We start from the raw sequence: 14,469 nt of genomic DNA on the forward strand, positions 1-14,469 counted from the left end.
TTATAAGTAGTTACAATTTTCCTGGCTATTACTATTAAGACCACCCACAAGTTTAACTTCAAAAAAGTACTATTTTATTTTCTGCTAGAAAATAAAAAAACCCTTTACAAAAACGAGTGAACCGTAAACGAAGTGTTCCTAAAATAGAAATTCTGCTTCATTTTAATTTTACTTCAAATGTGAGAGCTATTTCGGGTTTCAGGTAAATATAACGAATACTTTCACTATCATATCGACTTACAGGTTTAGGTTGAAAATATATACAACATACAGTTGAAGAAGCTTTGCTAGGCCCAAACTATTTTTTTATTATTGCGGACCTATGGCTTATTAGTAGGAAAATAAGATATATCATTATAGAACGGGTAAAAATCCTTTTTACAACAGTTATAAATTAAAAATTATGGATGTCAAAGTATTTAGTTATTGCTTTTATAATGATGTATCTTAAAATCATTAGGTATATACATGCTGGCATAGTTAGTAGCCCGAAAATTCATATTGGCTACCAATTTTTATCAAGATATCAGTCGCACGTGAAGCCGCTGCCTAAATGTAGTTTCGAGTCCGTTGGAACAATTAGCTGAGAATAACAATGTCGTTGAAAGAACTCTCAAGTATGAAATAAAGCAGCCAGATAAACATTCACATAAAATAAATATTCCGCCACTACCACGCATTTTAATCTTGCATTGTTATCCAGAGCGGAGTTATGAAAAACATCAAGTCATAGAAAATATATAGCTACTATAGAAAGAAGATTACTTCATACAATTCCTACCACTCGATAGTGAGATTACTATCAAAGAAGAACTTATTGGCAACGAAATAATCTCGCATCGTAAAAGCTCAATAGCCAACTTCGAAGAGCCACTCGATCAACATATTCCCTTTAAACTAGTTTCATTACATTGTCCATTGCCCATATCTCCTGCTGCCGGTACCTTAAACTTGGAGGCACGTGTACATTCGAATAAATAAGACGAACATATTGACAAAGTTAGGGAGCCACGTGCCGACGCTCACGTATTCGACTTGACTCTAGAGGCTATTGGATCGCTCTGCTAAATGTTTTCGGTGAAGCCGAAGTTATTTGGTGTAGTTACGTACCTATTTCTATTCGAAATTGACGCTTCTTGACGATGCTTGAATTATGATAGTAATCTAGTATCTTATTGTGTGCGGTTACAATTTTGTAACAGCTGTATATAGGGAAGATATAATATAGATTTGTTTAGTAGAATACTCTCATTAGAGGGATCGGAAATTGCCATAGACCTAAAACTCATATTATATTAATTTTCTATTTCGCTTCTATAAATTTCAGGCTATCAACTTCAACTAAGTTTGGGTAGTTTTTCGTGAAACAAATATTTGTTCAGTTCATATAAAAACTTTCGGAATTTTAATCTTAGAATTACCTAAAGGGTCTATTTACTTCGTACATAAGTTCTACACAAGTTCTACGTCATTGGAAAAAAAGTATTCGTCCATTCTATAATGGGCTAAAGAACATTCTAGAATGAGTACCTGAGTACGGAGCCGCAGGTCTTGTCGCAAACGTCGCACTTGGCCGCCACCGGCAGGTTGCCTTCGAGCCACTGGTGTGGCATTATGATGTTCTGCAATGTAATTATTCGTTTAATATAACATAAAATAATAAAATACGATTTTATCCAACTTCGTTTGAGAGCTCTTGATCGTCATGTTACACAGGAATAAGATAAAACAAATGAGTATATTTCTTGAGAATGGAGTTGTAATGTAACACCGCATTATACCTACAGCAATTAAGACATTTCAAACCGAGAGTGTAAAATTGGGTTCTTTGGTAAATTCGGTTTCTTTGGAGGATTCAATAGTAGACTAGTAGATAGTCTAACACGTCTACAGCAAAAGACGCGGATTCGTCTAGAAAAAAATGATTCCCTTGCATATAAAAACATAAGTAATGAAACTAAAACTCGATGATTAATGACTACGATATGTTTATATGTTTATAGTCATAATAGTAATCATTCGTCCAACACAAATAGGAGCAATATTGACATATATCAGCTGTTAATAGAAGGCCGCTGTGTATTGACGGCGGCGGTTTTACGAGGCAATAAATTTGCTACGATTTCATTTTATAGCCCTCAGGATGCTTCAGTGTAATTGATTAGTACTTGGCTGCCGATTTGGATTATATTATTTATGATATACACTGATGACATGAGTGACTATATAAAAATCGATCATTGTGAAAGATATTTTACAAGTTTCTTTATAACACATGAAGCTTATTTTGTTATTGTTTATCGTTGTATTTTAATATTTGGTTTTAAAGCATTCAATTCTTTCTATTCTTCAAAAAATTTCTAAAGTTATTTGTATGTTTACCGTAAACAGAGCATAATATTGATTACATCAAAGCGATCATGTGCCTCTGAACCATGAAAATCTGCCAAATAATGATTACTATTAATCCTTCCTTCATTGATCCTTCGAGCCAACTTCAAACTGTTACTTGCATGACAGGAGGCACCGCTTGTACGTTTTGTCCTTGCACAGCACTGTTCTATAGCACTAACTATACATTAAGTCATACTACACACCCCCTCGGTGTCCTCCACGACGTGCGGGCCGAGCGAAGCGAGCGTGCTCCACTTGCACGAAGGGGGAGCACGCGCCGCGCACCGCTTGTGCGCTTTGAACTTGCACAGCTCACAGGCGAGCGCGTGCGCAGTGCCGAGGGCGCCGAGCGACTCGCGGCAGACATTGCAGAAGGTGGGACGCGCGTGTGTTGCTGTGTACCTGTGACGATAATATATGAAAAAAAAATGTAATACAGACAGTCATTAGTGGATTTAAAACCATATAATATGTTGGAGAAACTATTAAAACTGTTTGTCTTTTTGCACGTGTTATGACGTGATAGAGCAGTTCTCGAACTACATACTTGATTATACAATTTGGTTTAATTTCGTTTTATAATGTTTCAAAAATGAATTATTATATAAACCATCCACCTGTAAACCATCTACCTAAAATTAGATCGATAGGTTTACATGTACAATAGGTTTTCTTATTCACTAACTTACACACAATCATTATATCACTATAAACACTATAAACATAATTACTCCTAGCTACGTCAATTCACAAAGAACAGCATTACCAGTGGTGGTCCCCAGTGGACAGGCTGGCGACGAGATCGGCAACATTGGAGCCGCTGTGCAGCGCGCCCCGCAGCGCGTTCGACCACGCCTCCATCTCGCCCCGTGTGTCCGCACAGAGGACCAGGCAACGGCTGGCTGTTATCACCTGAAATGAGCATGAGTTCTATAATGTATTCATTCATAATCCTACAAATTAATATTGAGTCTGGTTATATCCTAAAAGAGATATCAGTTCTGTAATTTCTGTGAGCAAGAACATGATTAAAGAAACAGTTGAGCGAAACGAATTTCGATATGGTGGTTCTGGATAAACAATCATGTGAACTGTGGTAAAAATATTCTATGATCGTATTTATGCACGTCTTATTTCATATTATTATCCAATCCTTTCCATGTACTACAATTATCGTAGGTCATTCATATGTTCGTTATCAAAGGTTAAAATAATATCACAGTATTACTGTGATAATATTCTAGTTCCATTCCCATATTCAATACAATAAACCACAAATGCGTCCATTCCTTTGGACCAGTGGGCAACTGTTCAACAAGCAAATAGTCAACCACTGAGAGCACTACGCTTCGAATTTGATAATAGTTCCAAAGTTAACCGCTCCCAAAAGCTTTGACGATCTCACATTCTAGTACCTACAGTTTATATTTGACTTGCCGGGGCACTAATGAAACAATAACAAATGTGGTTTTGTATAAATAGCACTGATTGCGAGTTTTATGTACTGTTTGGTTTAATTTACTGATTTATTATTAACTCTAAATTCAGAATCACGTTTTCAAGCTAAGCTTTAATTAACACGCAAAACAATAAGTTATTTTATTTTTGTAAAATCGTTTACTGCATGGAATATGTAGTTACATATTTATTAATGTTAAGGACAAACAAGGCATTTCTTTTCATTGCATGATCACACCATTATTTTAAGTTGCTTTGATTCAATTAAGATCCTATACAAAAGCTAGTACCTATGTGAGCAAATTCAGTTAAATTATTTCGACGTAATTTTTCCGGAATGTCTGAATGAATATGAATCTTGGAAACCTACTATGAATGACCAACATCTGGGCTCTGGCATACAGATTAAAAAAGTCACTTCATTTTCACAAGCAAGGCCAAAACAAAAGACTAGCAAGGAGCCTTCACCTTTTGCATGGCGTTAATACTAAACCCCTGGAGGATAAAATCAATAGCCTAGCCAATATCTATTGAGCAGTTATAGTCCATTGAATGAGTCCCTCCAAGGGGGGTCTAGAGTGCGTGAGTTAGTAACGTAAGATGTTTCTTCGGAAACATGTCAAGAGTCCCTAGGTAATAAACATACTAAAACCCCGGGCCACTAGGAGGAGCCCCGGAGTGGGGGGAGGGGGGAAATGGGTCCATTTTTTCATTTTTCGCTTAAATCTCAAAAACGGTACATGTTAGAGAAAAACTTTCAAGGAAAAATTGAAAGGCCATAAAATTATCTACAAGTTGTACCTGAATCATTTTTTCCTATATCCTACCGTTTCTGAGTTATACGCAGTAAAACATGATTTTGGCTCAAACAATTTCAACATCAATCGATCAAAAAATATTTCTTTCTTCCAAAAAACTCAAATGTGCAACTTGTGACCAGTACTGATAGATTGCTCTTAATTAGTTCTATAATTGGTAAAATAAACACATTCCTCCATGGAAGCCTTTAGGAGGAATCGATTGTCAAAATATTATATTAGGGCAGTTTGTGTTACTGAACTTGATCTTTTTATTTTTTTCTTCCAAAAAACTCAAAAGTGCAACTTGTGACCGGTACAGATAGATTGCTCATAATTAGGTCTATCATTGCTAAAAATACCAGATTCCACCACGGAGGCGTTTACGGGGAATTGAAATTTATCAGGGTAGTTACGATACATGAACTTTTTATTTTTTTTCTTCCAAAAAGCTCAAAAGTGCAACTTGTGACCGGTACAGATAGATTGCTCATAATTAGGTCTATCATTGATAAAAATACCAGATTCCACCATGGAGGCGTTTACGGGGAATTGAATTTTATTAGGGTAGTTAGTTAAAAAGTTCATGTATCGTAACTACCCTAATAAAATTCAATACCTCCTAAAGGCCTCCATGGTGGAATCTGGTTTTTTTATCAATGATAGACCTAATTATGAGCAATCTATCGGTACCGGTCACAAGTTGCACTTTTGAGTTTTTTTGGAAGAAAAAAAATAAAAAGTTCAAGTATCGTATCTACCCTAATAAAATTCAATTCCCCGTAAACGCCTCCATGGTGGAATCTAGTATTTTTATCAATGATAGACCTAATTATGAGCAATCTATCTGTACCGGTCACAAGTTGCACTTTTGAGTTTTTTGGAAGAAAAAAATAAAAAGATCAAGTTCAGTAACTCAAACTACCCTAATATAGTATTTTGACAATCGATTCCTCCTAAAGGCTTCCATGGAGGAATGTGTTTATTTTACCAATTATAGACCTAATTAAGAGCAATCTAACAGTACCAGTCACAAGTTGCACTTTTGAGTTTTTTGGAAGAAAAAAATAAAAAGATCAAGTTCAGTAACTCAAACTACCCTAATATAGTATTTTGAAAATCGATTCCTCCTAAAGGCTTCCATGGAGGAATGTGTTTATTTTACTAATTATAGACCTAATTAAGAGCAATCTATCAGTATCGGTCACAAGTTGCACTTTTGAGTTTTTTTGGAGAAAAAAAATAAAAAGTTCAAGTATCGTAACTACCCTAATAAAATTCAATTCCCCGTAAACGCCTCCGTGTTGGAATCTGGTATTTTTATCAATGATAGACCTAATTATGAGCAATCTATCTGTACCGGTCACAAGTTGCACTTATGAGTTTTTTGGAAGAAAAAAATAAAAAGATCAAGTTCAGTAACTCAAACTACCATAATATAATATTTTGACAATCGATTCCTCCTAAAGGCTTCCATGGAGGAATGTGTTTATTTTACCAATTATAGACCTAATTAAGAGCAATCTATCAGTACCGGTCACAAGTTGCACTTTTGAGTTTTTTGGAAGAAAGAAATATTTTTTGATCGATTGATGTGGAAATTGTTTGAGCCAAAATCATTTTTTACTGCGTATAACTCAGAAACGGTAGGATATAGGAAAACATGATTCAGGTACAACTTGTAGATAATTTTATGGCCTTTCAACTTTTCCTTGAAAGTTTTTCTCTAACATGTACCGTTTTTGAGATTTAAGCGAAAAATGAAAAAATGGACCCATTTTCCCCCTCCCCCCACTCCGGGGCTCCTCCTAGTGGCCCGGGGTTTTAGTATGTTTATTACCTAGGGACTCTTGACATGTTTCCGAAGAAACATCTTACGTTACTAACTCACGCACTCTAGAACTTTTTATTCAATGGACTATTAGGGTATTTGCATTTGAAATGTCAATCTGAGTAGCTATCGTTATATTCTATCCTTTATGTTTCAGAGCTGAAGTGCAGTATACATAATATATAATACATATGTATTCGCTATACGATTTTATGCTGTTGGTCTATATATAAATTAAAGACATTTCTACATAGAGACAGATATTTAATCCAACCTTGCATATGCATGTATAATGCACATTTTTTCATTATAGTATTTATATTTTCAGAATATTTATAAAAGCTATTAAATAAAAAGTAAACGTTTCGAAAGTGTCGTAGACCTAAATTGGTAGTGCGAAAACTTGAATATGGAAATCAAACTTAAATGCGAGCATAGATACATCTCCGATTTCCAAGACCTTTTAACTGTAAAAACGTCCGCAAAAGTAAGTATTTATCCTTCTAGATTATAAAATCTTAAACACGAGTGCTTCACCTTTAATATAATGAAAACTAAAAGACTATACAGGAAAAACACGCGACATCGGAATAGAGCAATCCAGAAATAGCCGAGAAACTCCCTAGTGTACTTTCAAAGCACGTGAGCGCTGTAAGCGACACGTGTCAACGTGGCCGTTGGTTGTACGTAGGTACGCTGTCAGCGCTGCAGCGGCTGGATGGCTCGCGTATAAACAAAACACTGCAGGGTTGACAGTACTGGAGACGGGTCAAGGATTGGAATTTTACGCAGTGAAATAATAAAACAATTTTGATATTTTTGTAGCTATTTTTAAGCTACGAAAATTGCCAATCAGTTTCACTTTCCAGAGCAATATTAAGCGTATTTTATAATTGCTGCATTAAATACATAGTTTCTAATTTTCAAGCAGCTAACTTGAAATACAAGTTACCTAACAAAACTATGCTGAAACTTCTCTTAGCTCGGGGAATAGGTTTAATATAAATTAAGTTTTGAATCCTCAGGGATTATTTTAGTTTGCTGACTTACTCTATTTATTGGGTATAGATACAAGTGTTATGCTAAATGGAAGGCAATATTATAGCTAGTAAGATGTCACCTACAAAGCCTGAATGAACGCGTCTTTGAGATCGAAGAAATGGTATGCATTTCATTCAACTATCATAAGGAGTAAATACATACTACTCTAGTTTAGGAACGTGAAAATTTGCATGAGAATCCCTTTAACATTGTAGGGCTTTTGAAGTCCCTTTGACATAAAAAGACGTGATCTACGCTTCTTAATATAACTTAACTATAAATAGATTATAATATTTTAACATGACAGGGAAGAAACTGCCACGTGATCGATTTTTTTCTATTCTTTATCTTAATCTTAATCTTTATTATAAAGGCGAAAGTTTGTATGGATGTATGGATGTATGGATGTATGTATGTATGGATGTTTGTTACTCTTTCACGTAAAAACTACTGAACCGATTACAATGAAATTTAGCACACATATAGAGGGTAACTTGGATTAACACATAGGATAGGTTTTATCCCGGAAATCCCACGGGAACGGGAACTATGCGGGTTTTCCTTTGAAAACGCGGGCGAAGCCGCGGGCGGAAATCTAGTAAATCTATATTTATAAAGCATTTGAATACCGTAAAACCATAAATATCAAATTCAAGAAATTGTATTCCGAGACAATTCAGCTGCTGTAGTTCCTTTATTTAATTAGATATCGCCAAAATGTAACGTAAACTCAACCTAACATAGTTTAATTGACTTGGAGTCCTAGTAATAATTTGCAAGTCAGAATAGCCTTATTACTGTTCGCAGCAATTAATTTGTTGTTTACAGTTATTTTTTAATAATTTCTGACGAGTGACACCCCTAGCCCACAGGCTCGTTTGTTAATTGTTGACACTGCGTGCAAATAGCCGCGGAAACATCGTTAGCAAATGGAATTCGGGAAACGTGCGTTACGGGGCGCTTTGTTTAATTTGTATAGTTTTAGAACGTTTACATTCTGCCATCAGCTGCTAGCGGGTTTGTTATGAAATATTAGTTTGCTTTCGGCAAACGGAATCAAAGCAAAACGCAGATACCTGTACGTTTCGTATCGCTTAAACGTGTAGAACGCGCGTCGCGTGGTTCCCGAATAGAACGCTTATAGATGTCGACCATGAACAAGACTGGGGTCTTGGGGTTTTAAAATTAAACCATTTATAGGTTCAAAATGTATATTATTATACATTGATATTTACTCGTACAAAATATTCAGTGTAAAAAGACAATAGCACGCCTATAGGTGGCGTGTGTCGTGTACGACGTTCGAGGCAAAAGAATTTTTGTAGATAGAAAATTTTCTAATCAAATGAAAAACATCCTGTACATATGTTACCTAAGGGCATAATTTGGTATGAACACAAATTTAAATAAAACCAGATTAGTTTAATATCAGAGAAGGCATGGAAAATTCAAATATTATGAAGGATTGATGGATATCCTACCCGTTGAATATTTTCGAAAATCGAAGTCAGTGTAATAAAGTGTAGTCGTAGGCACCCAATTTAAACAGAGAAAAGAATATTCGCTCCTCACATTTAGTTGTGATGCGTTAAGCATGTTAGACCCTTTCCCATCCCTGAAAGGTTAGCATATAACCTTTTCTTTCATATATTTAATATTTAACGACGTCGATGTCGACTTTCGACGCTCCCTTATTTTATTATCCCCCTATTAGTAGTTTTGTTATGAAGAATCTATACATATAATAAATCTGTAGAAGGGTCAATTCTGTACATTGAAAATATTGAAAAAATAAATATCAGGGGGTGTTACTGGATCGATACCAAACCCAAATATGTGATTAAAAAATTTTTTGTCTGTCTGTCTGTCTGTATGTGAAGACATCACGTGAAAACTAACGGTTCGATTTCGATGAAACTTGGTATAATTATACCTTATTATCCTGGGCGTAAAATAGGATACTTTTTATCCTGGAAAAATACGTAGAAAAAAAAATAATCTTAATTTTTCAGTTTTACCACCACCACACGTTGCGTATTATTATAGACCTAGCCGTATTTGGGTCCAATAGATATTTATAAGATGTCATTGTCAGAGTTAATCAAAATGGAGACCATCCGCGCGGACGGAGTCGCGGGCGGAAGCTAGTTACATTATAACATAATATTATAGTCATATCTAACTTAGATAATCTAAGTAAACTTTGGGATTGAGAATATTATTTGGATAAAGAAAATACGCAAATCCTTAAGTATATAAAAAGATACGTTGGTAAAATAAAAAAATAGAGAATATTAATTTCTGTAATATTTTTGTAATATAATTACATTCTAGCTTAGACTTTTTCTGGTAACTTTTACATCAAAGGATTTTATTAAATTCTTTTCTTTTTTCGATTGAAATTAAATTAGACCCAGAGATTTTTCGAATCCTTTATCAAACCATAGCATCTGATATTGACATCAAAATCAAAATGTCTGACATCTAGTAGATTCCCTTTCCCAAGCGCCATGCTTTGAATGTTACAAACATTTCCTTTTCAATGCGAACATAGCTAAAATAATTATGCGCTCCTTTCACAAAACTTATCCCATTCAATTTGCCAACACAGCGTCTCACTGAGGCAAGATTGACGAGAAAATCCCAGCACATAATACGAGTGATACATTGTACAGGAAACGTGGGAGCATTTCGGACGTATCTAAATGTATTTCACCAATCAATGCCATTCATCATGCCCGTGCCGAGACCGTCCTTATATTCTGAATTAAGCTCGGATGGTATTCATGTTGAATACAATTGATGTAGCACATAGAGGTAGAAAAAACTTTGCGAATCGTAAATTGAAAACATAAAATTAGCATTGCACTCGCGGTTTTGCTTCTCTGCTTGTTGCTATGTCAAAATCTTCAGCGCTTATTCTATAACAAAATTTGATTTTCAAGTTTAATTTTTACGATAAAGAGGATCCTATAATGTTCTGCAACAATCTCACAGCAAAATTTATCAAAATTGGCTCTGGGTTGTTAGTATGCTCGTATGATTCTAGCTTAACAAGTATGTGAATAGGTAGATATACAACAATTCGTTCTTCACCCTGAACTTCGTTCTTTTGAGGAATATCGATGCATAAATCACTAAAATAAACCCTTTAACCAGAAAGTGATGTTTGATGATGTTTTCTTATTAGAATAAGACAACAACTTCAAAAAACCTAAAAGTATAATTCCACAACCACAAGTTAAGAAGACTAAATAAAATAAAAAAAAAAAACTGTTTTCATAAACTTAACTTTTACTCTATTACTCTTTAGTCTTTACTCGCATATCCTTTAAACTCATTAATTGAGCAATAAATTCCTTTAGATCTGAGCGTTTCGTACTACCAAATTGCTATAAAACTGTTGTAGCACAATTCAGACTTAACACAGTCGACATCGCGGGTAAAAACAAGTATAATATCACTAAGAGGTCCCAAAAGATCTTATCACTAGATGGATTGCTTGTCAAGCCGGGAAACGACGGCCATCTCGAGTGTAAAATATCTGAGAGCTCATTGGACGACTCAAAATACACTTTTATCTTCGGTTTAGTGTTTCTTTGATGAATTTTGTATACAAAAACCGAGCTCTGAATTAATTATATTATTATATATATTATAATCGATATATATAATATATTATATTTATGGGTTCCTTTGTAATGTTACTCTTTGTAATTTGCTAATTCATAAATAGTAGATGTGGATTAATCGTTGACCTCAAACCATTTATTAAGTAGTTTATTTTTATAAGACTAAGTTGTATCTATCTATTAGATATCAATATATTCCTCGAATTAAATGGCAAATAAAACCAGGCCCAACGCATATTGATACTAATTCTGATCAAAGACATACAAAATGACAAATTAGCAAGCGACAAAATAAATTAACTTGTCATGCACGAAACCATTTTACTAAAGTAAGCAAATTGGATTTAAATTCAAAGTCAATGGAAACCTGAAGGCATTGCAAGCAATAATAGAATATATATTATTCTATCGTGACAGAAGGTTCTGGAATATATTCTTTAGATATCAGAGCATTATCAATAGAAACGGCATTCGGGGAAGAACTAACGAGGCACCCCTCGAAGACTAGCTAGGGCTGCTTATGATGAAAATAATAATATTTATAGTTTAAGAATTATCTTCGTTTTGTTCGATGGGAGTTTTATCTTAATATATATAAATCTCGTGTCACAATGTTTGTCCTCAATGGACTCCTAATTCCTAAACCACTTAACCGATTATAATAAAATTCGCACACCATGTGCAGTTCGATCCAACTTGAGAGATAGGATAGTATAAACATGTAGGTACCACGGGCGAAGCAGGGGCGGACCACAAGTAAGTTTATAAAACTAAAGTATCTTTATGACGAGTAAAATACAATTGAGCATTTTTTAAAACTATTCTTAGCATTAGCATCTTTTCATCGTAAATATAAATTAGAAATAATTTTATCAATTTTGAATTCAATATTTATAACAGTAACTTTTTGAATATTTTAAATTTATGTTTGAATATTTCAAATATTTTCATTTGTCGCAACCATTCAATTTTCTCGTTCAACAATATTTCTCCATTCAGAATTCCGATTTCCTCCGCACTATTCATTTCTTTATTTCAATTCTATTTGCGCTTGTCAATCACACATGTTTCTCGTAACACAATACAACACGCCGCCAGTTGTTCAATAAAACTTATTTTTGGCAGCCCTACGCTATGCTGACTCGTTTCTATCCGCACCCATATTCACATTATAATTTTATTATGCGAACTTTCAGTTTATTTGCATAACGATGTCGTACACTTTTATGGACTTTATAAGTTTGGGTCGTAAAAATTTGTGAAGTTTATTCCTTTTAGAGAGCGAAAAACAAAAGTTGTATGACGTGTTCAACAATTATGACGTAGATATGAACCACGTGAATATATTTTTGTCACTATTCGTGCGTTTAATTACGGTCTCTTTGACCTTTGTACCATGACGTTCACGCATTTATTATATTTATTCGTTGCAAATTACTGTTTTATAGATGCACTATACGTTTCCCAACGTTAGAGAAAATTTTTATTATTTTATACTCTGACGTCCTTGAAAAAGCTACACGAGCTTAGAGTCCGAATTTTGTATGTAAAAATATCCTAGTAAGGCGGTAGAATACAAAAATGTAGAAGTTTATGAAGTTTATAATCTGGATAAACTCACGAACTTTTATCCAGATTATAGTGAAGCAAGATAAAAAGTAAAAATTTTTCTTTGAACAATTTGTGCACATTTTACAACAAAAACTTTAAGAGCGCGCACCTAAACTTCAAGTCAAAACTTTGATCATTTATTATCGTAATAAAAACGCCACCATCGTCTCATGAAAGCGATTTGAACATAAATTATGGTATGTTTAACTCTTAGGTAATCCACACTCAATAAAACAATAATGGTCTTACCACAAAACAATTTAAACATAGTCTCACTTTAAACCAGCGATCTCTTACTTTAATAGTTGTCTATGTGAAATACTACAAAACCTTAAAGACCTGATTAAAGAGAACCCGCGCTTAAAGTTAAACCCTGTCTCAAGTTTTTTTGTGGTAAGACAGTAAGCATTTACGGGCATCTCAAATTTGAGAGAACTCTGAACATTTATCATCGTAATTATAACGAAAGCTTAATACTCGATCGTCTTACTCCGCTGGTACCAACATTAATTATTTTATTAGCAAATAATGAGGCTTCATATTTATTCCCTAAAACACGAAAATCGTGGCTCAAACCGCTTTCGGAAATTACATAGTTTTGTTCAATGTCCTGTATTACCATTATAGTTTATAATTCACGTAATATTATATTTGCGAAACTAATTACTTATTTCCAAACTAAATTGTTAATGTATAATAAAAATACAATTTATATTTTGACTGAAATATTTATCAGAACAAATCTTTGGTATATCTCCTATTCGTAAATAATGAAAAAGGCCCAACACAATGTGTGTTAGTTGCTATCTCTAAGTATATACAAATCTTATATACTCCTACTTATATTATACTAGCTTTCCGCCCGTTTTCAAAGAAAAACCCGTTCCCGTAGGATTTCCGGAATAAAACCTATCCTATGTCCTTTCTCGGGTATCAAAATATCTCTATACCAAATTTCATGCAAATTGGTTCAGTAGTTAAGGCGTGATTGAGTAACAGACAGACAGACAGAGTTACTTTCGCATTTATAATATTAGTATGGATTAATTAGTTGATTTATCTCCATATCGCCATACTGAAGGATTGATTACATCGCGACCGATCGTTCTGTCGATAACAAACATCGACATTGTCTCTTGATACTGTAACGTTAATTGGATCAAATGTTTTTCTCCTTTTGTAAGTGACTCATTTGAGTGAGTATTGTGAATGAGTGAGTGGCTGATAGTGAATGACTATTGTGAGTGAGTGAATGATTGGTGTTTATACTTCATTTTATACTAGCGTTTCGGGATGAACTTTTCATCGTCTTCACTATTAATGAATGTATGTACTTCAAGATTGAATAAAATTGCATCTTATTGTCTACTAGCTTTCCGCCCGCGGCTTCGCCCGCGTTTCCAGATTAAAACCCGTTCCCGTAGGATTTCCGGGATAAAACCTATCCTATGTCCTTTCTCGGGTATCAAAATATCTCTATACCAAATTTCATGCAAATTGGTTCAGTAGTTCAGGCGTGATTGAGTAACAAACAGACAGACAGAGTTACTTTCGCATTTATAATACATATTAGTATGGACAGTATGGATTGTAAAACATCTTACTGATATTTTCAACCAATATTTTTAAAACGAAGGAGGTTCTCAAATTGTCTGCATTGTTAGGGGTATGGTACTCGATAACTTTGTGAACCGATTAAAATGAT

General features: G+C 34.4%; 1 protein-coding gene and 1 long non-coding RNA gene across 2 annotated transcripts in view; both read right to left on the reverse strand.

Moving 5' to 3' along the window:
- Positions 1 to 14,469, reverse strand: part of LOC149490056 (uncharacterized) — a 171,811-nt gene that overhangs the window by 20,372 nt on the left and 136,970 nt on the right. The gene's annotated exons all lie outside the window — the stretch shown is intronic.
- LOC149490057 (diacylglycerol kinase eta) overlaps positions 1 to 14,469 on the reverse strand; it is a 161,720-nt gene that overhangs the window by 16,547 nt on the left and 130,704 nt on the right. Inside the window, exons 4-6 of the mRNA XM_089715045.1 lie at positions 3,161 to 3,306; positions 2,598 to 2,796; positions 1,531 to 1,622 (exon numbers count right to left, since the gene is read on the reverse strand). Of these exons, the coding sequence (XP_089571171.1) occupies positions 1,531 to 1,622; positions 2,598 to 2,796; positions 3,161 to 3,306 (437 nt within the window). The remainder of the gene's footprint in view (positions 1 to 1,530; positions 1,623 to 2,597; positions 2,797 to 3,160; positions 3,307 to 14,469) is intronic.

This window comes from Colias philodice, chromosome 3 (assembly GCF_061535455.1).
Source record: "Colias philodice isolate Cphi_HAF_F1 chromosome 3, ilColPhil1 Martin Lab GWU primary, whole genome shotgun sequence".
NCBI classification, from domain to species: domain Eukaryota; kingdom Metazoa; phylum Arthropoda; class Insecta; order Lepidoptera; family Pieridae; genus Colias; species Colias philodice.